At 42.1% G+C, this 21,925-nt stretch overlaps 2 protein-coding genes across 2 annotated transcripts; one reads left to right on the top strand and one right to left on the bottom strand.

Moving 5' to 3' along the window:
* Nucleotides 1–175: 175 nt before the first annotated feature.
* On the bottom strand, nucleotides 176–5,201 carry galk2 (galactokinase 2). Its single transcript, XM_072386057.1, has 10 exons — nucleotides 4,966–5,201; nucleotides 4,795–4,883; nucleotides 4,178–4,301; nucleotides 3,971–4,064; nucleotides 3,713–3,859; nucleotides 3,408–3,506; nucleotides 3,074–3,226; nucleotides 2,559–2,769; nucleotides 1,793–1,994; nucleotides 176–590 (listed from the first exon to the last, which is right to left on the bottom strand). The coding sequence occupies exons 1-10, from the start codon at nucleotides 5,013–5,015 to the stop codon at nucleotides 383–385; spliced, it is 1,377 nt and encodes a 458-aa protein (XP_072242158.1). The 5' UTR covers nucleotides 5,016–5,201; the 3' UTR covers nucleotides 176–382.
* A 1,915-nt stretch (nucleotides 5,202–7,116) lies between these two features.
* Nucleotides 7,117–18,370, top strand: cep152 (centrosomal protein 152). Its single transcript, XM_072386056.1, has 25 exons — nucleotides 7,117–7,247; nucleotides 8,807–8,916; nucleotides 9,013–9,073; nucleotides 9,165–9,485; nucleotides 10,228–10,387; nucleotides 11,190–11,330; nucleotides 11,812–11,951; nucleotides 12,186–12,386; nucleotides 12,542–12,689; nucleotides 12,785–12,876; nucleotides 12,972–13,135; nucleotides 13,281–13,482; nucleotides 13,639–13,743; nucleotides 13,830–13,960; nucleotides 14,067–14,195; nucleotides 14,282–14,447; nucleotides 14,533–14,793; nucleotides 14,977–15,108; nucleotides 15,196–15,849; nucleotides 15,971–16,046; nucleotides 16,159–16,326; nucleotides 16,431–16,515; nucleotides 16,686–16,768; nucleotides 16,873–17,226; nucleotides 17,341–18,370. Exons 1-25 carry the CDS (start codon nucleotides 7,161–7,163, stop codon nucleotides 18,084–18,086), a joined length of 4,917 nt encoding a protein of 1,638 aa, XP_072242157.1. The 5' UTR covers nucleotides 7,117–7,160; the 3' UTR covers nucleotides 18,087–18,370.
* The last annotated feature ends 3,555 nt before the right edge of the window (nucleotides 18,371–21,925 follow it).

The raw sequence follows: 21,925 nt of genomic DNA, 5'->3' as shown, positions 1-21,925 counted from the left end.
CCAAAGCCTAGTGTCGGGTCCAACCATTACCGCTCCAATGATACCCAGTAAAGCCTGAAAAGGTTCAGCGTATTCAAACATTCATTCAGTTTTCTTTTAATTTTTTTAATCAACAAACCAAAAAAATGCATCATCTTGAAAATCATACCAAAATCATAGTATATTGTGTATTAATGCACCGCTAAAGTAATTGTTTGGCCCTTGTGTTCCATCTATAAAGAGTAAAGAGTTCAAATTAAACTTAAAAGATGAGTATTCCTTAGTTCCTGGATGTCAAGGAGAAAATCATTATGAAAATCATCTGATGAAAATCACTTTTTTCCCGGCATCATTACATTTGAGATTAAAGACTGTGATATGAAGCAGAAATGAGTGAGGCATTTCACTCCTCCACGAAAACTGCAGCTCCGCCACCTGGCTTCGATACAAACAAACTTTGCTTTTCCATTGCTGCTCTACGTGCGTCAGGGAGGTAGTATGCAGCTCTGACAGCTTGCAAGAAAGATTCCACCTTCTCATTTGGAACCATGGAGACGGCACAGCCTCCCCATCCAGCTCCTGTCAATCGTGAACCAACAGCCCCCGACTTCCTGCGACCAGAAAAGACAATAAAAAAAAGTGTGTCAGCAGTGTCCTAACACCAGCCTTAAGCACCATTACCCCTCATCTTAAGTACAGGGAGAAGGTGCACGACTGATGGAGAGAACAGCGGAGATGATAGAAGAAGAAGAAGAACATGTGCAACATGTAGAATAGAGTACTCAAAGCTAAATTCATAGCTTGCAGGAGATGGATGTATTATTTTCACAAACACAGGGTACATAAATATATGAAAACTTCATAAGACCAAATCAATGCATAAAACAAGTACAAGTTGTACAGCATATGGGGCAATATAATACACGCCTATCAGTGCAGACCTGGAGGTAGGCACACTGTCACGTCTAATTAATCTATTACAATTTACTTTTCAGTTAAATCCAACAAAGAGCGTAGAGCTCTGCTAATGTTTCTGTAAGGCTGGCAGATGCTGACACATGCTCAAAAACACACCCTCAAATGCTAACAAACGATATTCGACAATTTAAAAGTCTGAGCATTTTGTCGAGATATCAAACACTGGATCAAAAAAAGAAGAAGGGATAAAATAAAGGAGAATGTTTCAGGTAGATTTGGAGTGTATTCTTCCCCACAAATAGACGGCATTAGCTGCTGACTTTTGTTTCTGAATAAACTTAAAAGGCATATAAGATGCATTATTGCTTTAGAGGCACATATGATCACACATTGACTTGGTAATGTTGTGGTAGGAACAAAATATTTTGATTTTTCAGAGAGTCCATTACTCCATTATTGGACACCATATCCCACAATGCTGTGTGGAGCACAAGGCGAAATGAAAGGGTAGCTCCTGGGGAGGAAGAGGTCAAAATTGATGGTGGTTGAACACATACAGGAACGATCACTGTCTCCCTCCCGCCATCAGTGTTTTAACCACATTTTGATGTTTTTTCATGATTGAGAGTATCACTGACACACAGGTGTTATAAAATCTTCAACTAGCACAGCTTCGGGGTCTTGATTCTTGTAAACCGACTAGAAAAGATTGCATCATCTAAAAAGTAGTATGAGGTATAAAACTGCACAGTAACTATGCACTGTGATTTAGAGCTGTGATACAACATGTGAGTCGACACGCACAGGACTCACACTTAAGAAGAAGAATCGATCCAGCAGCTGTTCTAAATAAACCTTTTCTCCATTTATCAAAAAGCTCTGAAATGGCACTCACAGACAGATGTCCACCAGTTGGTCCAGTTCGGGACAGCTGCACTCATACAGGTCTCTGCAGCTTGCGTGGCTCTGGTTCATCAGCTCTCCCAGCAGCGGTACGGATCCGGCGGCTCCAGAGTCACACACGCTCTTAAACTCCATCACACGGGCAGCTTCACCGTAAACATGCTTCGCTCGCTGGTGAAGCTTGAAGTGCGTTTCTGCGGGAGAGGAGGAAGTGCAGAAACAAAGTTTGAGAGACATCCACCACTCTTATTCCCCTGTAGGGAGACTCAAGTCCAGCTGTCTGTATGGGACGGACTAAAGCTAAGATTGTCAGATGTGAGGGGGTATTTCATCAAACACTTCAATTATCAGCTTAATGTAATGCTTTCTTAAGGATTACTTGGCGATTTTAGGGAAACTCTGATAAAGTAGAAGCATCTCTCGACGAGGTGAATACGCCTCAATACTATGAAATACAATTAAATCCAGGATAGCACAGATGTCACAAAATAAATAAATTCCAAGATAAGAATTTTTTAAAAATTGACCATTTCAGTGCGATTAAATGACCATTTGATCTACAGCTGTAAATCACTTTGACTATCAATTATGTATCTCATTTGTGTAGCTTATGCAATGTCCAGAATAATGACAAATGCCTGAGTCTGGTCTGCTCCTAAAATCCTTTTTAAAGCTCATATTTGAGTTTTAAAAAAGATAAGTCCGGGAATCTTACGAGACACCTGACTTCAGACACAAAGACGCATGCTTTTTCTCACCATTCTGAGTGTTAGCGCTCAGCAAGTCTGTGGAGAACTGCTCCGAGGTGATGCACAGCACCTTGCAGATCTCCTCTCGGCTGTACGGCTCAGGATGCAGCACTTCATCCACCAGAGCCAGCATCTCCTCCAGCGGGGCCTTCAGCTCCCCCTGAACCTGAGCCAGCTTCAGCAACCTGCTTGGATCTAGGCCCCGCGCCTTCGCCAGCATCTGAGCTTACAAACAGATTTATTCTACATTCAATTTGATGCAGTCTTGCACGTTTTTTCCTTCTGTGTTCATAATCATGCAAATGTGTGATCTCGTTGCATTAAATGTTGTGTTTTCTTAAGCGTATCAGACAGTGGATGTCTCGAAATAAGTGAACAAGGAAATTAGAGTCAAAGTCCATAGTAATCTATGTTTCGTAGGCAGTGATCTTCTCAACTACTCAGTTCAACTGCAGATCAAATACTTAATCAAGCTCATCAATTCAGTAGTCCACATGTTAGAACCACCGGTTGGGATCACGCACCTTTGTGGCGATCCGACACTCCACTACACGGATGTTGTAGTGGGAAGAAGCAGCTTTATTCATCTCTTTGCAGCAGTTGGAAATCACAAACACAGCCCCATCTGGAAGCTTGACGTCAGTGGCCCGCAGCGGCTGGAACTCTATCAGCTTTGCCTGACAGACCATTCAAAACATTTGAAAATTAATTAAAAACAAGGCCTTGGGACACGCAGCTTTTGCAAATGATCACACAATCAATCGTTCTTGTGAGCTTCTGGGTGCGCCGAAGCTTAATGTGCATCACTTCTGTCATACGTAATGGCAGTCGTCGATGTCAGAAAGAATAGCTACGCACAGTTCCTTTCTCTGCCAGGAAAGATATGGACTGGTCCATGCCTCCTCCCTCTGTGCCAATGTATCGCTCACATTTGGCACATATCTCAGCAAGAGTCACCTGGAGGATGGATTACACAAGAAAACGCAGCATTGAGGCACCAAAAAGTGAAGAATCCTCCATCTCTCTATCAAACACTCTTCCAGGTTGATTGCTGGCTTCAAAGTTAAACCTAATAAGAGTTCATTTCAATGTTCGTCTGTAAATATCAAATTTTCTGCCAAGTAAAACTTTGGGATTTGCCTGAAAAAAAAAGAAGATTTTACCTTGGAGAGGGACTTCTGATTTGCCTCCATGGTTACGAGACCAGCACAACAAACTAAGGCACTTGAACTGGACAGACCAGAGCTGGGAGGAATGGTTCCATCCACCAGACATGACATCCCTGCTAAACGAGTGATCCCAAACCTCTCCTGTAAATACAAAAACATACAACATCCCATCAACACTGCAACACACTTCAACAAAGTATTGTTTTAAAACTGCATGTAGGGTTTTTACATCTTGGGTTACACGCATCTTACCTGAATGCCTTTAACTCCACAGAGAAAATAATAATACCACTTTGGATTGTCTCGGTCTATGGTGATATCCTCCGAGCACGACACTGTGAAATCCCTGCAATAGACAAGCTTTCTGAAGCACATGATCCCACACATGTACACGTTTCAAAATAAATCAACATCGTAAGAGAAAAAGTGCAGCAAAGATCACGAGCGTTGGCATCTTACTGGTACTGAGGATTTGTGTTGGACAGCTGGATTGTCCCTGAATTGTTCATAGACACGGCAGCCAGGATATTCTGCTCAATGGCCATTGGCAGTACCGAATACCCACAATAATCAATATGTTCTCCTGGTGAAAAGTGACAAATATAATAAACGGATATATCAGGGGGGAATTATTGTTGATTTGACTGAAAACTTTGAACTGGTTTCGAGTGTCAAAGTTCAGCAAGAGTAGGAAAATAAATAAAATAAATAAAAGCTGCAAACAGACCGTTTGGCGTCATGAAGGGAAAATATAATTAGCCTGAATATATAACTTTTACACAGTGTTTAAGCATTTTGGTAATCCACAAATAAAATCAATTCTTTCTGGGGGTTATCTAAATATTTTCAATAATAGGGCTGTTCTTGGAGAAACTAATACAAAACACACTGAACATAGAACAAATTCAGAAATATCTGGAGCCTTTTCAGATATCAGACATCACAATAACTCATTCCTCTTACTGTAACCATTACAAAAAGATTATTCTTACAGTAACAGTTTAGAAATAAGACTACAATAATCTGTCTATTGCGTAAAGTTGCAAAAACTAAAATAATTCACAAAACTTAGTCACCTATTAGATTTACCCTTCCAGGTGCACATGAATAGAAGATAGGTGTTTCTCCATATTTAGTTTCAAATGTGTTCTTCAAGTTTTTCAGCCTGTAAATGACAAAAAAAATGATCAAATGAAGGTTCCACTGGCTCGATATCAGGACAATCAGGACCTTCCTGTGCTCCTCACCTTTCATTAGCAGTTATCTCTGTCATTATCTTGGGTGGGCTCGTGGCCATTTCCACCTGATCAGGAATAATAAGCCCACTAATTTAATTTTCGTTGATAATCAGAAGAGTTCCAGGTTCTCACAGAGCCTGACTGCTGTCAGCTGACTGACGGAGGGATCCCGGATATGAAGTCGCTGAACTCCGGTCAGCTGAAAAACAGAGGCTCGTTGCGGGGTAAGTTTTACCCAAGTCGGTGGAGCTGACTCTAGAACTGCAGCTGGGGCAAAACACGGAAGTTGCAGGAGGATGTGTAGCGTGTGCAACGTATGTCCGATACGGGCCACCGTACACCGCGAAGCTCCAGCACGTCTGAATGGACTGACTACTGACGCCTGATTCAAGCGTGATTTTATTGCCTGTCTGCCACTGTTGAATGCATTTCCTGAAAAAAACAAAACCCCAAAAGAGTTTTAATACTTAAGAGAATTTAGGTTGGATGAAATTCAGTGGGTGTAAAAATAAAGGCTCCACTTGTCCTTTCGTAGCTTTTGTGTTTTGAGCTAACAGAATTAGACATAAAACGTTTTGCTTTGCCAATATATTCGTACTTAACAGCTGCACGTTGCCAGTTCACTATTTTGCCACAAGATGAGAAGATAATACAACAGATCCAAGCTTTAACGGTTGCGCAGAAATAAGGATGTCTTGTGACAAATGAGCCATAAAATCTCCATGTTAGAGAATGAGAAGTGAAAAAGAACACATATTCAAAAAACGACTTGTAGTTATATAAATTACCATATTTTGTACGCAAAAATGCTTATCTTTTGTCGAGAAATTTTCTGAAAATCACCACGAATTCTATTGCTGTGTATTCATCTCCAAAATGAGAAACAAAATCATATAGTGGCAATTACGTAATAAGAAAAGAGACTAGATAAGTAGATTTAAAATACCATATAAGTTGTTACTAAGTAAACTGTGGATTAAAAAAAGGAATGCATTAATCAAATTGGGATTTCCACGTGTACACTTCAGATGTGCGGAATGTGCCTTCTTGACATCCGTGAAACAAGATTGTATAAGATAAGGCCCATTATTGTACAACATTTTTCTCAGTCTGAATTTTGATGACTTATTGGAAGAATGTCACTTTATAACAGACACGTTACAAATGGGGCTTGGCACTTGAGGAATCCTGAATAAAAATAAAAATACTATATATTCAGCTGAAAGAACACTTTTATTTGAGGAATCTTGAACAGAAAGAAATAAAGGCTATAGTTCAGATTTTAGAAAGCTGTATACTTTGGGCCTCGAAGCGTCCTCTTCAATAAAAGCTATTGACTACACTACCCATAATTCTAGATACTCAGTTACTATGGAGACGTATTTAGCTAGTTAGCATCTTGTATTTTCTAGTTTCGGGGATGACAACAACTACTAAAATATTTCTAGCGTGCACGTTTTGCTCCGGGAATAGTATTTCAAACAGATACATATGTGCCAGTAAAACAAAGCATTTTGGTGATATTTTACGCAGGGTACAGTCACAGTGTGGAAGTATCCTGCCGCGTTCATCAGCAGTTGTTTGGCGCTGCTAATGCGCGCGAGTTTTCAAAGTGGGCGAGTCCGTGTAAAGAGGACCCTTAACCGGCTAGTTAGCCGAAGTTAGCTTTCTTGTTGTTAAAGTTTACCGTTGGCTGAAAATGCTCGTGAAGTGGCTTTGAACATTAACCTGACTGAAGAATTTGCGTTAAATATCAAGTGTGTTTGGCATATGTTTTAAAGCATGACTATGCTTTTTTTCCCACAAAGCGAGGGTTGACGCTCGTTAGCTAGCGAGTGTCTCTGCTATGTGATGTAAACAGCTAGCTGTTAATGTTACCACGCATCAACGTTACGTTGGAAAAGGGATAATTGGTTAAGCAAAGTAAAATTCTGCCTATTTTTTCTTACAGGTAAGCGATATATATTGGTGTTTGTGACCGAAATTGGACTAATTTTGTATTCTCTGTTGTCGTGACCGTTTTGTAGCTAAATAAAGTTGCTTGTAACTACCCCTTGTCTCGGTCGAGACCTTTGAATTTCAACATTCCTCTGTGCTGGTTGAGTGTAAAGACTTGAGACATTTGTCTGATAAATGCAGGACAACCTCATGCCTCACCACATTTTAAATTGGTTGTACTTCTTCCCCCCACCAGGCTGTGGAACATGTCCATTGATTTTGATAGTGCTGCTCTTCAAACTCAGCATGATGAGGAAGAATACGACCAGGAGGACTATGCACGAGAGCAAGAGGTGCAACACATACACAAATACTACAATTGTTAACATTTGAGCTAAAGCATTTCTATTGGCTTGTTGTGAGCTGTACTAATACAAATACACACACACAAAAAAAGGTATTTTACCCCTGAAAACACTATTCTTGCTGTGTATTGCAGTTACAGTTATCCTTATCTAGCGATTTTTCTATGTCATGTTTGTATATATTTCACAAAAGACTATTCTCCTTTGCAAGTGTAAAGTCTTTCAGGCTGCTTTTTGTTTTTGATTACATTGTGTCATATGAGGAAACGGGTGAGGTGTACATTGTTCGAATTTCACAATCACTGCCAGCATCTAGGTAATGTTGTTACTCACGCCTACAGTCCGTTTTCCTGTGAGTTTGGTCTATTATTGGCTCATGGGGAAAGCCTCCTTCCAGGTGTGTCACCGCTGAAACTAACTCTGCCTTGTGAGCTCCTTAAACTCTCTGTGTTGGTTATTTTTGCTGCTATTCCTGACCCTGCAGGAGCCAAGGAAAGCTAAAGAAACTGTTGCTGGATATCTTAACAGCGGGCTATAGAACTTAGCAGAATGTGACTTGAATATTTATACTGGATTTTTTTTTAAATTTATAATTTATTAATTTTTTTTGCAATAGCCTGTGTGTGCTATAAGTTGGTCAAGTGGAAACTGTTTGCCACCAGTAATTGGAATGTTTCTGCTCCAGTTAACGCTGCTATATGTTTTGTCTAGACAATGGACTTGTTTTTGGAGCAAAATGCAGTAATACCACAGGGAGCCGACAGCATAACTGGCACGTTTTGGATGTTTTGTGCAGAAGGTCATATGTGCGGACAGAATAGGCTGGGCGGGTTGTTTTCTTCCTAGCTAAAGCAGAGGGGGTTTCCACAGTCTTTACTAAATGTGTAATTGCGCTGATATGGGTCCCTCGCTTGTGGACACAGAGGAGGATTTGAGGAATATTCAGCAGTCTTTGTGGGAAGTAAGTCCAGCAGGCATTGATTTATTTTTTTCATTACACATGGCTGCCTGAAAAGGAAGCTTGGTCAGTATGATACTGACAGATGGGAGGTGATATGGCTTGCTATTCATGTTTCGTTAAGAGCTACAATAAGTCATGCTTGTTTGTCAAAACTTTACTTCAACTTTTTTATTGGTGATTCATTTAAAAGTGTCAAATCCGTTCATTTGAGAGGACTTAAGCAGAGTTTCTTTGGATTTGGATTTGATAAATCACTTGCATGATTAATGGATTATGCTTAAATTAGTGCTTAAAATGACAAAATACAAAAGGAGGGGGATTTATTTTACTTTCACTTCTTAGATAGATTTCCAGTTAAACCCATCTTTAGGCTGTTTTTATGAAAACTTTAATGTAGCAACTACTTTTTCCAAATAGATTTTTATTTCCATACTTTTGGGCAGATGAGCCCAAAACAAAACACTTTTTCTGCCTCTTGGCTGTCACTAACTGCTTCTGCTTCTCTGTGCTGTTTATTGTGTGTTACTTTATAACTCGGTTGCGGAGCAACCTTGGTGACTCATTTCCATGTGCCATATCTCTGCAGCTGCACAAACTGCTCACAGACCTGCCAGATGACATGCTGGATGACAGCAGAGACTCCTCCTCCCCCGAGCTGGAGTGTTCTACCTGCAGCACTAAAAACGCTGGCAGCAGGTAACGCATGTTGCCATTAACTCATTAGTGTCTCTGATTCTGGGGACCCTTATTGGCAAAGCCATGTTTCCCAAAATAATGCATTTTTCTTCTTAGTCCAAAGTCAAAGTGGACTCAAGAATGGTCTGATCACGCAAGGCCGACCTCTCACGTTCAGGTAGAGTGTCAGTTTATATACATTCTATATGTTTGCTCTCTGATCTTATGAAGGAAACAAAGAATGATGCTGTTAGTGTCTCTCTCTAAAGAACTGCCAAGTTGACTACGGTGATGGCTCTCATGATGAGTTTGCTTATGAGGACGAAGCTGCTCACATGAATGGATATGGAAGTCACCCTCAAAGTCAACCGCTGCCTCACGGTTGGAGCCAGGATCATCAGTTTGCACAGGGAGATCATACATGCACGAGTATGAGCACAGAAAACTGTACGGGGATCAGCAATTTTTCTGCAGAGTTTGAGTCTAAGCCGTATCCTGAAAGCACCCAAAACGGTGTGGAATATATTGAGGAAGGAGGGTACAGGGATAAGCAACACCATGACGACCATAATTCCAGAAACCATTTTCAAGTAAGTGCCTTATTTCATCATTGCAATTATCAAATATTAGCTGTGTCCTATATATTATGTCACACCAAAAATGTTAATACATTTCAAAGTTATATGTAATGCTCTTAATGCTCTTTCTCAGTTATTCTCAACACAAACACAATGCCAGAGACAGCTGTTTTTAAAGGTAGATTAAGCAGGAATTGAACCAAAAAAAGGAAGAAAAATGTACTCTTCTACCCTATATTACATCTCCTGTGATCTCTTAGAGGTGCATGGAAGTGTATTAATCTGAGGAGAGATTTTCATCTAGCCACATGCGCTTGGTTTTCATCATACTTGGAGGATTTTGGGCTATAAAACCATCGCAGGCCTAAAAAAAAGCTCTTTGTGCTACACACAGAGACGAGGATTTTCATGTCGGTGATCCCATGTAGTTGTGTGGTTTGGCTGCGCTTATTTATGCTGTTTTATCACTGTGAAAAAATCCATAAAGATTCCACCGTAGACCCACCACAGCTGAAATTTACCCTCAGACATCCTTTGTCAGGTGTTAACTTTGGACTCATCCCACAGTCGTCTGAAAAAGTCATCATAACAGAGTTGATCAGAAAAATAATCACATTTTCCACATCTTTCCATTGCCTAAAAGCAGTAAAACGTTGATGATTGTTTAGCATTAACTTGGTGTATTCATGAGCTATGGAACAGATTAACATCTACACATCTAATTCATTTGTGTTTTGATCTGTGAAATTTAAAGCCTGGACTGGGTGACAGGGGTGTAAATCAGTACAAAGCCAGCTACAACCCTCACCATCCTGCCCATCCTGCCCATCAGCAAAAGATGTTTAACTCACAGGCGGCTCAACAAGAAGGTCAATTTGACCATCTACAAAGAGAATTCCTTGATTCAACACAACGTAAGTCGTGCTGTCCTCATTTCTTTGCTGGATTAAAGGTCCCAAACAATGAAAATGTGCTGTTTTAAGATTGTTTTGTAAACCCTTGAGTGTAAAAGACAAATTGAGAGAATTAAAACTAGAACAAATAGGTGGTGCAGTGTTGCAGCTCGCCCCATGCACTGATATGAAACATCGTGATGCGGCCCACATCTGACCACACAGACTGTGGGTTGTGTCATAATCTCCAGTTTTTCATTAATCATTTCTTAAAAAGTATGTTACAATCTCTCATTTTGTGTCTTGAGAGCAGCAGAGCAACCTACGTAGTTTGTTGTCTGGCATATATTGTTTTTTTCTGACTATAAAGAGCCTCAACTTACTGTTTTATTCATGTATATTCAAAGGATAATGTAGGGAGCCTACCAGCTTCTGTCAGTGGGTGGCATAGTTATACCATTTAAGTGGGATTTAAGATGAGCTTCAACCAGAAAACATACAACTATCGTTTTACCATTACTCCAGCTTAGTGTTTTATAAAATGTTACAAAGAAGTTGTTTTCTTGGCAATAGCTTTGCTCTGTGCAGCATCATCTGATTAGATCACTGTCAAAGGGATTTACCAACAACATGAATGCTGTCAGTTCAGCTCTACATATCCAAGACGTAAAAGCAGGGAGATATCGGAGGATTACACTTTTTCTGAATAACAGGAACGCTAAAGTTTAATTGTGTAACATACGTCCACCGAAATGACGCCTGTTAAAAAGAAACGAGTGGTAAATGATCGGTGTGTTGAATGGAAAACTTCTCTGGGTTTAAGAAAACGTCGAACGGGAGCAACTTGCCCAGCTGCAGATTTTGCACAAAGCTCAACAGAGGCAGATTGAAGACTTAGAGCGAAAATTGGAGGATTCGCGGCGCAATATGAGATACCTCGAGCATCAGTTTGCAATAGTCAAAGGTAAGTTTCTTGGTTTCTTGCAGTAGTCGCCTTCAGATGAGGGGCGTCTCATTTTCTTTTTGCAAATAAGCTCGTAGAAGGTAATATGATTATTAGATGTCATGATGTTGCAGTTTTGCACATTCCTTTAGATCGATTAAAACTCATACAGGTGCCATCAAACATATACCTTGAGCTTTTACTTAACAGTTATGAGGTATGCTCAACACATTTGACACTGTATCGTCAGTATTGATTGCCATGCTGCTATCACATAATTAAAGTTGATGTTGTGGTTTGTTCATCATTGTGGTTTGCTGACTGAAACGGGTGGAATAGATTAGAATGACAAACACACAGTATTTACTTCATTATTTATCTGCCTCCATGTGACGCTGAAAGGGCACATGGTGGGTCCAGCCTTTGTGTAACTCTTGTTTAATTTCAGTGAACATGTTAGTCGGGACAATATGATATCATTGTTTTCATAAATTATCAATAGATGAAAAGGATGGCCTGGCAGTGAGTCTAAAGGAATCGAGTCGATTGATAGAAGAGGCCAAGGAGAGAGAGGTTCAGATGCAAAACAAGCTGAAGGCGATGGAGCAACGAGTACAGATTCTCAATGACAGGGACCAGGAGGTAAATCCCTAATAATACTGTTTTTCTTGCATCTCTTTCTTTTCCTAATTATTCAAAGCAAAGTGTATCTTGTAATAAGCAAACACACTTGTAAAACTATTATTTTTAAGACACCAATCGACCTCAGGCTTTCCTGCTTCTGCTGCTTTGCGAAACATGCTGTGTGTCCTTATTGAGACCGTCCACAGGAGCCGTTACTTTTTGGTGTGTTCAGTGGTTGTCGTTTGCTTGTAGAACACGAAGAAACAGAGGGTGGCAGATGCTGCTGTGGACAGCATGAAGCAACAGATGTTGGAGCTTTGTCGCTCTGACACCCTGTCCAGATCGCGGGAGCAGCACGACCGAGACCTTGCCATCATAAAGGAGCAGCATGAAGCTGCACTACTGGCCCTACAGCAGAAGCTCGACTCCACTTCTCAGGCTTTGAGTGAACAGGTCTGAATTTGTCATTCATTGTTGTTATGTTTTAATGGAAAATGTGAATAATCTATCTGTTCTCAACACATAATTTTGTAATTGGACATACGATATATTCTCTGGGTCACTGGCAGATCTCGTCAGCTCCTGTGTTGTTATTCTGCTGTTTTCAGGCCGATGTTAATCAGAGGCTACAAGAACATATGAAGTTATTGGAGCGCCAGAGAGAAGAGGAGCAGCTTGAGAGGGCCAGAGTTGTCAATTGTCTCACTCAGCGTCTGGAGGAGAGTCAACAACAATGTGCCAAGCTGCTGCAAACAAGTGAGTGAAGGGGTCTACATTCATCCAGACAGCATATCACTGAGTTTTACTCCAACACAAATGACCTTCAGCTGTTTTTATTCATTCATTTCAAGATTCCGTACAAGAGATGAGCCAGATGCAGATCAAACTACAACAGGTTCTGTCAGCCAAGGCACTGAGTGAAAACACCAATACGGTTTTACAGGTCGGCTCTCTCATACTTTTCTTCCATATAACCGAAGAAAGGGCTGCCGAACGGAGGTGGCTCAAACTGTCCGTCTTTTTGTTTTTATCTGTAAGGAGGATATGGCTGATCTTAAGGAGCAGATCACTCTGTATGAATCTGCCATGAAACATGGCATTATCGCAATAGACGGAAGCAGTGACTGGGAGAACCATCTGTCTGATTCCTGTGTGGATCTGGGATTGAAGAAAGCAAACAGGAAAAACGGCACTCTTCACAGGTACACTTTGATTATCTTCTCTGGGTCTGTCCTTTTTTTTTTGTTTTCAATGAGTCCTTGTAGACATTATGAAGCATTGACTTTCAGCTGTAATTTCATATCCACACAAACCAACAGAATGCCATTGTTCCTTTTGCTTTGTCAGTACCGCTCTGGCTCACCTGTCAGACTCCAAGCTGCCCAAAGACGAGGCTCTAAAGCTTCTGCGAGTGGAGATGCAGCGCTGCCTGGGATGTTTGAAAGGGAAGAGGCAGAAGATCACTCAGCTGCAGGAGGAGCTCCAGCGCTACCAGGCTCGAGCTAATGAGCTCCAAACCCAGCTGGAGGAAGCTAAGCTCAACTCCTCAGTAAGGACTCCCCCTAATGGCCATTTTTAAGATCTTTTTCTTCTTTTTTTAGCATTGTAAGAATAAAGAAAGGTGCACACACAAAGGGTCCATAATTTCACCTCTGATGCAGTCACTGATCAGAAAAAAAAGTTTAAATTTACTTCCTGTCCTCAGATCAGAGAGAGCAACCAAATGAAACATCCAGACATGACAGGAGACTCTCAGGAAAGATTCACGAGACTACAAGAAGAAAAACAGCACTTGCAGGAACAAGTGGAGGTTGGTTGTAGTTTATTGTCTGATTGTATTTCTTTTATAATAGACAAAATAATGAAACCTTTTTTTTTTTTTTCTTCAACTTGTAGGTGCTGGAAAAGAAGAATAAGGAACTGAAACAGAGCGAAGAAAAGGTGAAGTCCGCCAATTTGGAGCTTTGCACTAAAATGAGGGAGATGATCCAGGAGTTGGACCAAGAGAAGCAGGAAGCTGCTGAGAGGTAAGACACAGAGAGAGAGAGAAGAGAGACATTTAGTGTGTTCTCTACTTTATTTTGAGTCGATTGGGTTAACTACTAGTATGTTTTTTGTTGTTGTTTTTTTTAGGTCTGAGAGGATTCATCAGCAGTATAGAGATGATGTGGTGAACCGAGTCAGAGCAGAACTCGTGCAGGAACATGACGCTGATATTGAACAGCTGACTGCACGGCACCAGCAGCAGGTTCAGCAGTTGCAGTAAGTCTTCTGTTAATACGGCTGAAATGTATTATCATCTGCAACCCTTTGTGGCTCATTTCTACAACTTTTTACTTTCTTCACAGAGACCAGCTGTCGGAAGTCAATGATAAGATGTTGGCGGTGCAGGAATGTTACATATCTGTTTGCAAGGAGAAGGGCTTGCTTGAGGAAAGAATATGCAGCAAAGAAAAAGGGGAAGCTTTGATCAAAGAGGAGGCTGAGGCTGAATGGAAGGAGAAACTGCTGAAGGTCAGACTTAAGAAAAAAAATAGCCCATATCATACTGATGATGATTTCATCTCGTCATGTGACCTTTTTTCCTGCTTCTTTGCAGATGGAGAAGACCTGGGTTCAGAAGCTGGAGGAGGCAAGGAAAGAAAGACACAGAGAGGTTGCTGAGGTCACCTGTCAAACGGATGAAACTGAGCCGAGCAGTCTGACACTTTCTGCTGAGGAGCTGGACTCCAGGCTCAGTGCCCAGAAACAGCAGCTGCAATTGGAAGCTAACAAAGCGCGACGCAAAGCTGTAGAGGAAGCCAGAAAACAGGTCCAGAGAGAGTTGCAAGAGAAACACCTGGAGGACATGGCCAAGCAGGTCAGTGGCTTTAATAATCCCCAAAACAGTCGGCAAATGAGCTTTACTGAACTCAGTAAAGGTATTTTGGACCCATGCAGACAAACCATGCTGCTTAGTTCCGCTGACACTTTCATGCTTGCATAATTATTCCTTTTAAATGATTTAAATTTAGGGGTTTACATTGGTATTTTGCTGTGTCAGGTTGAAGGTGCAGTAACACGGGCCTACAACCGGTGGATTGAGGACCTGTCTTCATTACCAGAATATCGAACCTCTCTGCACACAGAGCGGGAGAAATGGCAGCAGCTACAAGATAAGCTCACAGAACAAAGGGTATGATATGGTTTTATGACTTTATCACTATCACTGTTGTCAGCTAAGTTTTATTATTGATTATGAATCTTTATTTGAATGTTGCAGGTGTCCCAGGCCTTGAGAGAGGCAGAGGAGCAATGGCACAAGAAGCACAAGAACCAGCTGGAGGAGCACGGCTCCGGAGCTCGGAGGGTGGAGGAGCTAGAAGAGGAAGTGACAGCTCTGAAGAGCCAGCTGGCGCAAGCGACCAGAGAGCAAGCCGCTCTGCTGAAAGCTGAGCTGGCTGGAGCCAGAGCAGCCTGGAATAGAGACAAACAGCAGGAGATCTCCATCATTAGGGTCCACAGCGAGGAAGCGTACCAAGCCAAGCTGGAAGAGCAGCGCAAAAGGCTGGAGCAGGCTGTGAAGCAGGCCAGGGATGATGCTGACCTCCAAAGGGAGGAGCTACTCTTGCAGATGGAGGCGAAGCTTCAGCAGACTGTGAGAGCACGAGAGGAGGAGTGGAAGTGCCAGTATGCAGAAAAAGAGCTGGCCCAGAAACGGCAGATGAGAGATGAATTTCTAGCAGAAGTTCACACTGGACTGGCAGAGGTCCAAGCTCAGCTTCTCAGGGCCACGACAACGGATCAGCTGGAGTCTGAAGACAGCAGAAGAACCAGTGGATTCACATCAGAGGTTACAGTAACAGACATCATCCAAACTACATGCAGAACCCTGGTGACCAGAGCAGTTTCTGAGGCCAAGATGGACTGGAAGAAGGTGAGATGTAAGATTATCTCAAATGTAACGAGTGGCTGTAACGTGGTGATGTAAGAAGGACAGGCTTCTGGGAAGATTTTAAAACATTTTTCCTTTTAAGATTTTGACTATGCTTCCACAGGTGACTGAAGAAAAACTGAGTCGTGTCCTCAAAGAAACACAGGAACAGCATGCGAGAGAAATCACCAAAATGCAAAGTATGCAATGTGCTCAAGTAGAGTAAAATTAGTGTAGCACGCATTATTCATTTCATAAAACCACAGCAACACCATTCCTACTTTACATGAGACAAATGTCCATGACTTTCAGGCTCTTTATCCCAGAAGAAGGAGCTGTCTCGGTGCAGGAAGGAGTGCAGTGAAACTGTAAGTAAGCTGCAGAGGAAGAACCAGGAGCTCCAGAGACATTTGGAGAAAACCTGCCGTCAACTTCAGCACAGCATTCGACAGCACAAAAGTACCCTGCAGAACCTTAAAGGTATGTTTATTATATTTCCATTTTTACTCTAAATAGTGTTCAATAAAGAAGACGTAATATAAAACTGTATCTTTGTTGACTGGATACACTGCTCTGGCTTGTAGATGAGCATGAAAGCAGCTTACGGAAGGCGAAGGAGCAACACCTGCAGCAGTTAGACGAACTGAAGAGAGCCACAGAAACTCCAGGGTTTGTGTTTTATTCTTTTGATAATGATCTTTCCATTAGTTTAAAGTCCAGTGAAATTTAAACGTATCTTTATTTCCTTGGATTACTGTGTCATATTGAACCATGTTGCATTCTGGGGCATATTTAACACGTAGTTGGGTAAACTAATGGTTGAATGTTCTTTCTCTGAGAAGTTCTGATCACCAACAAAGTCTTCAGCGAGGCCTTGAAGAAATGAAACGGCAGTACCTGATGACTGTGGAGAAAATTCGAGGTTGGTGTGGGAGGGCTCCTGTGACACCCTCTGTTGCCTTGTTCATGACCATGTTAGTGCCATGTAAATAAAACCGGTTATTCTTTTGTTTTTTGACATGTCAGGAGACATGTTGCGTTACCTCCAGGACAGTCGGGAGCGTGCAGCAGCGATGATCCGCACTGAGGTGCAGAGGGAGAGGCAGGACACGGCCAGAGAGATGCGGCGCTATTATCTGAGCTGTCTGCAGGAGTTACTGGAGGATGGGGGAAAGACGACAGGGCAAGAAGCCGTTCTTGTGCTAAACTCGTTTTCTTGCTTCATTTGGGCTCCTCGGGCTAATCGTATTGATCTTCCTGTCTTCTGCAGAGCTGAGAAGAAAATCATGAATGCTGCGAGCAAGCTGGCGGCTATGGCTAAAGTGCTGGAAACGCCTTTCAAAAGTAAATCTGGAAAGAATTACAGCTTACCAAGTGAGTCCTATTGCACAGAAATGATCATTACTAATTATGGACACCCCCCAAATCAATGCATCAATCTGTGTTTTGTGTTGGCAGATTGTTTGACGGCCGTGTCCACCGCCGCCACCGGTGGCTTGCCAGGTAGGAACGTCGGTGTGGGTAAGAACCTGTCAGCGCCGACGGAGCTTCCTGATACCAGGCACGAGGAGAAACCCCACAGGGAACAGACTTTTGCTGATTCAAGGCAGAATCCAGTTCAAACTAAACTGTTAAGCCAACTGGACACTCCTGGATCTAAGGAGGACTCAGAACCCCAAACGTCTCACACAAACCTTCGCTCTCACAAACCCTCCTATCAGACAGCCTCTCAGTCCTGCATGGATTTTGTCAACGGGAGGTCTAAAAGCTCGGAAAAGGAGGGGGGTGACTCCAGCAAACAAGGCAAACCCGTGGAGTCAGAGAGACGGAGCAGAGCTTTCCTCACCCAGGAGACTCCCGTGAGAGATGAGAAACGCACCGACTGGAGCATGACCAGTAGTGACTCCGACATGGGTCTGCAAGTCCCCCGACTGCCCTACTTGGAGAGGAAAGTGGAACCAGTGAAGCCATTTTCTGTGTCTGCAGCGTCAGCCTGTGAAATGGGAGAATTCGGCAGCCTCAGTCCAGATGTTTCTGACCTAACAGTTTATAACGAGATTTCTAAGAAAACGCCTCCCACTGAAATCTTTGCCCACACCAAGACCCGTTCGCACAGAGAGCCGACTCCTGGTTCTGAATGTGAGAACCAGCAGGGAGCTTGTTCCAGGCCTGTGTTCTCGGAGCTGAGACAGCGACAACAGGACAGCGGCTTTGACAGTCCGTTCTACCTGCAGAAGTGACGAAGAAAGGGCAGATGTGAGGTGAAGCAGGGCAACAAGCTCAGAGACGATATTTCAGTTGACCTATTAAATTGTGCCTTTTCGTACGGTGTGTAATGTTTACATGATAAAAGAGCTTTTTTCCTTCATAGTTCATTGCAGTTTGTCTGTGTGCGATGTTGTTAAATTAATAGTTTATGATTGGAAATGCTTATTTGCTTTTTCTATTGGAGCACAACATGAAAAGATCAGTATAAGAAGCTAACAGCCGTAGCTGTCTGCATTCAATTAGATACAAGACTTAAAATCGGTAAAAAACAGTCATGTAAAAGCCCCACAAAGCAGATCTGTAATGAGCTGTGGAGCTTCTGGTGCATTAACCTAGTTGCCTTTAGACTCGCAGCTTCCTCCTGTTTTCCTGTTATTACGCTAAGCTAAACTCACCGGCTGCTGGCTTCTCATTCACTGAATAAGAGTGATGGGTGTATTGATCTTCCATCTAATTCAAAAGAAGATTTTTTTTCGGTTTGCTCCGGTACATAGAAACGCTGGATGTATTTCTCAGCACCTTTTTGGTGTAGACAAACTGTGACATCAGGCATAACAATGAAAATGGATCTGAGTTAACTAGCTTCTACTTCCCTGTTATTCATTTCCAAAAGTGAAGCATGAAACCAAAGAAGCTGCTCAGTCAGAAATACCGTCTGTCTTATTTAAATGTACACCATGTGGCAAGTGAGCGTTTCCTCTGCTTTTGGACGTGTGTTTGTTGTGAAACTACACAGATAATTTCTGTTGAGAGAACTCTTTCAGGTCAAAGCATCTCCTGCTGCATAGAAATGTCCTCAGATGCAGCGGCAGCTCAGACCCAGTGAACGCAGGATTAAAGTCAGGTTTGTTTCTCTGTTGGCAGCCAACAGGGTTATAGATCCAAGTGGTTTTTTTTATTTAATTTTTTTAAATCTTAAATCTGTAAAAAACGTTTTATACCAAGTTAATAAGATATGCTGTCCATAAATTACAAATGTATTTTATATATTTTTGTCATTTTAATAAACCTTTTATATTTTCATACATATTTTCTGACATTAATAGACATTCTGTGTGTAATTCACTGCTTCAGCTACAAAATATATGTAGAACTTCGAAGACTGAATGGATCTGGCTTCCTGGAAGCTTCAACCCAAGCAGCCAGAGTTTAACCTCAGAGTTCAGCAGTCTACATGTTGAGGTTCCAAAGGCGTTGAAGGTCCAGGATTCGGCAGTAAAGGACCCAGAAGCTGTGCTCCGTGTGCAGCTCTGGTTGCTCTTTATCGGGCCTCCGAGGCAGCGGTGATCCCTGACGCCAAACCCTGCAGACTGCCCACTCGTCTTCATGCCACAGCAGCATTCTGCAGATTCATTCTGCACATTTATATGAACTGTGAGACAAAAGCTTCCAACAGCAGGTTTTGCTTAACGTCAGCAAATCCAAATGAAAAGATCAAAACCACAATGCAACTTCCAAACAAAGTCAGTCAGCTGTCCGCTCATTTTACTATAACTTCAACTGACGCTTGTGCCTGTTTAGATGTGTCGAATCGCATCCTTTTATCATATCTCATCACGGAAAGGTGAGCAGGACTGGAACATGAGGCAATGAACGGATGATTTAAGCTCATTTTAGGGCTGTAAGGCGACGTTAAAACGGGAAGTTTGGGAACCACTCCGGTGATTTATACGCAGCAGCAGGGCTGTTTATAGGACTGGGTTGAAGTAAACTGCCGTTCCCATGTCGGTCATGATGGAACGTGTCACCCAGTTTAACACTGCTGGATGAATACACACTTTAAAAGAAAATGTAATGTAATCTGCTGGCTGTTGTTGTGAGGTAAATATTTCTCTCACAGCTCTGGTTTGGTTTTTTTTACATTCACTATCCCCACAGATTACAGTTTTAACTTTGGTCTGCGGCAGACTGAGAAGAAGAAGAAGAAGCTGCATGACTTCATCAAAGGAGCCATGCACTCCAACACTGGTGACCTGCTGCTCAGGAAGAGAATTTCATCTTTCAGGATTGTGTGGACTCGTCTTTAAAGGTGAAGCTTGAAATCCTGAGTGCATACATCCCCTCAGCGGCTCTGTAGTTTTGATACTCCTGCTGTGACTGCATGTTGGAATTGAAGTGGCAGGTCATTTCCACTGCACCGCTGAACAATTTCACCTTTTACCCCCTACGAAAAAGTTTGAGTATTTGGAAAACAATGTAAGTAAGTAAAGTTGGTGCATGTAGCTCTTTTCACAGGTTAAAAGCCACAAAGTGCTTTGCAATGGTCAAAAAGTCAGATGAAAGCAAAGAATGAAAAGCGGTCACATATGAAGGCATAAGAGCACAGGAGATAAGAGATAAGACAGAGGGGAGATAAGAGCAAACAGAACATGCAGCATAAAACCAAGCCCTTGGCTGATTAAAAGCCTGCCTAAATAGAAGGGTATCGATCTGCTTTTTAAAAGCTTCAGCAGAATCACTGCAGTGTTCCACGGTCTGGGGGCTTTAAAAGCCTTTAAGTCCCCTCGAGACTTAAAGTGGGTCCATGGAACCACCAGCAGGTTATGACCAGCTGACCTCAGACTGCCAGAAGGGGTGTGGATAGCAGAGTTTCAGCAATGCGAGGGCTCTAAACGTGACAAACTGGTCCTGATGGCTCACGAATGGGTTTTCAATCAAAGCTCATATTGCTTACTTACTTCATGTGATTATATTTGCTACTAAGTCAAAAATTCCCTTATGGTGACATCGTATTTGTCACATTCTAGTGTGTGCACAGTTTAAAATTTCAAAATGTCATGAATCACTCATATTTTCATATATGAGTGATTCAAAAGATGACAAATGTATGATTAACTTGACAGGCCGACGGTGCAGGGGAACAGCCCATACTTTCAACTCTGGGCTCGTGGAACTTGCTTCAGTTTCTCGGTGCTATTTACACTTTGCAGGTCAGCTGACGTCAGCGTCCTTGTTCGTAGACTTTGACTAAAATGTTTTACTTTTCAAGTTCACGAGCGTGTTCGATGTGGACTTTGACACCCAGGTGGTGAAGTCTTCTCGAGGACCGATGTTGGTGTGCAGTTCCCCCCGGTGGACCCTGCCCCTGAATGTGGACACAGATTCTCTAAAGCAGAAGCCAGAGGAAGTAAAAAAAAACAGGTGGGCACAGGGTGCAAAGTGAAAAATAATGTTAACCAAACACATTTTTTATTTCTATAAGTTGTAGCGTGTTACAATCTAAAGGCCTGTATGTATATGTGTGTGTTAATGTGTTCCTGATGATACATACATACAATAAATTAAATGATCCTGTCATTTCAAAGGTGGTAACAGCATTCCTGCATTTCCACGTCACTGTATGATATCAGCCCCCCCCTAAAACAAAAAAATTCCGGGCCCTCACATTTCATGTTATGGAAAAACACCGTTAGTGGTCGACAGCAGGGACTTTTTGCCTCATAGAAGTAGGGTTAAGGTGTGTATCTGGCGTCTTCAGCCTCTGACTAATCAGAGCAGGCTGGACTTTTCAGGGAGGGATTCTTAATGAGACAGGAGCTAAAACACAGCGTTTCAGGCAGAGTGCGACGAGCCGTCCTGCACACTTTAAAAGCACCATCTAAGATTAATAAGGATTTCCTAATATGGAAGCATGTAATCCCATTCCACAAAACTGTAGATGGCCCAATGTGGAGTCTTAAGGAGTCAGTTGTGGCAGGTTTACAGCGAGGTTGAGTCTCGTCTTCCTGCTAAGTCTGCATCTGACATGATGACCAAACGCTTAAATGTAATTGCTAATGCTTGATTTCAATGAACTGGTCATTTCTGAATG

This window comes from Leuresthes tenuis, unplaced genomic scaffold, assembly GCF_036924035.1.
Source record: "Leuresthes tenuis unplaced genomic scaffold, fLeuTen1.0.hap1 SCAF_5, whole genome shotgun sequence".
Classification (NCBI taxonomy): domain Eukaryota; kingdom Metazoa; phylum Chordata; class Actinopteri; order Atheriniformes; family Atherinopsidae; genus Leuresthes; species Leuresthes tenuis.
This window is presented reverse-complemented; position numbering and strand designations above follow the sequence as displayed.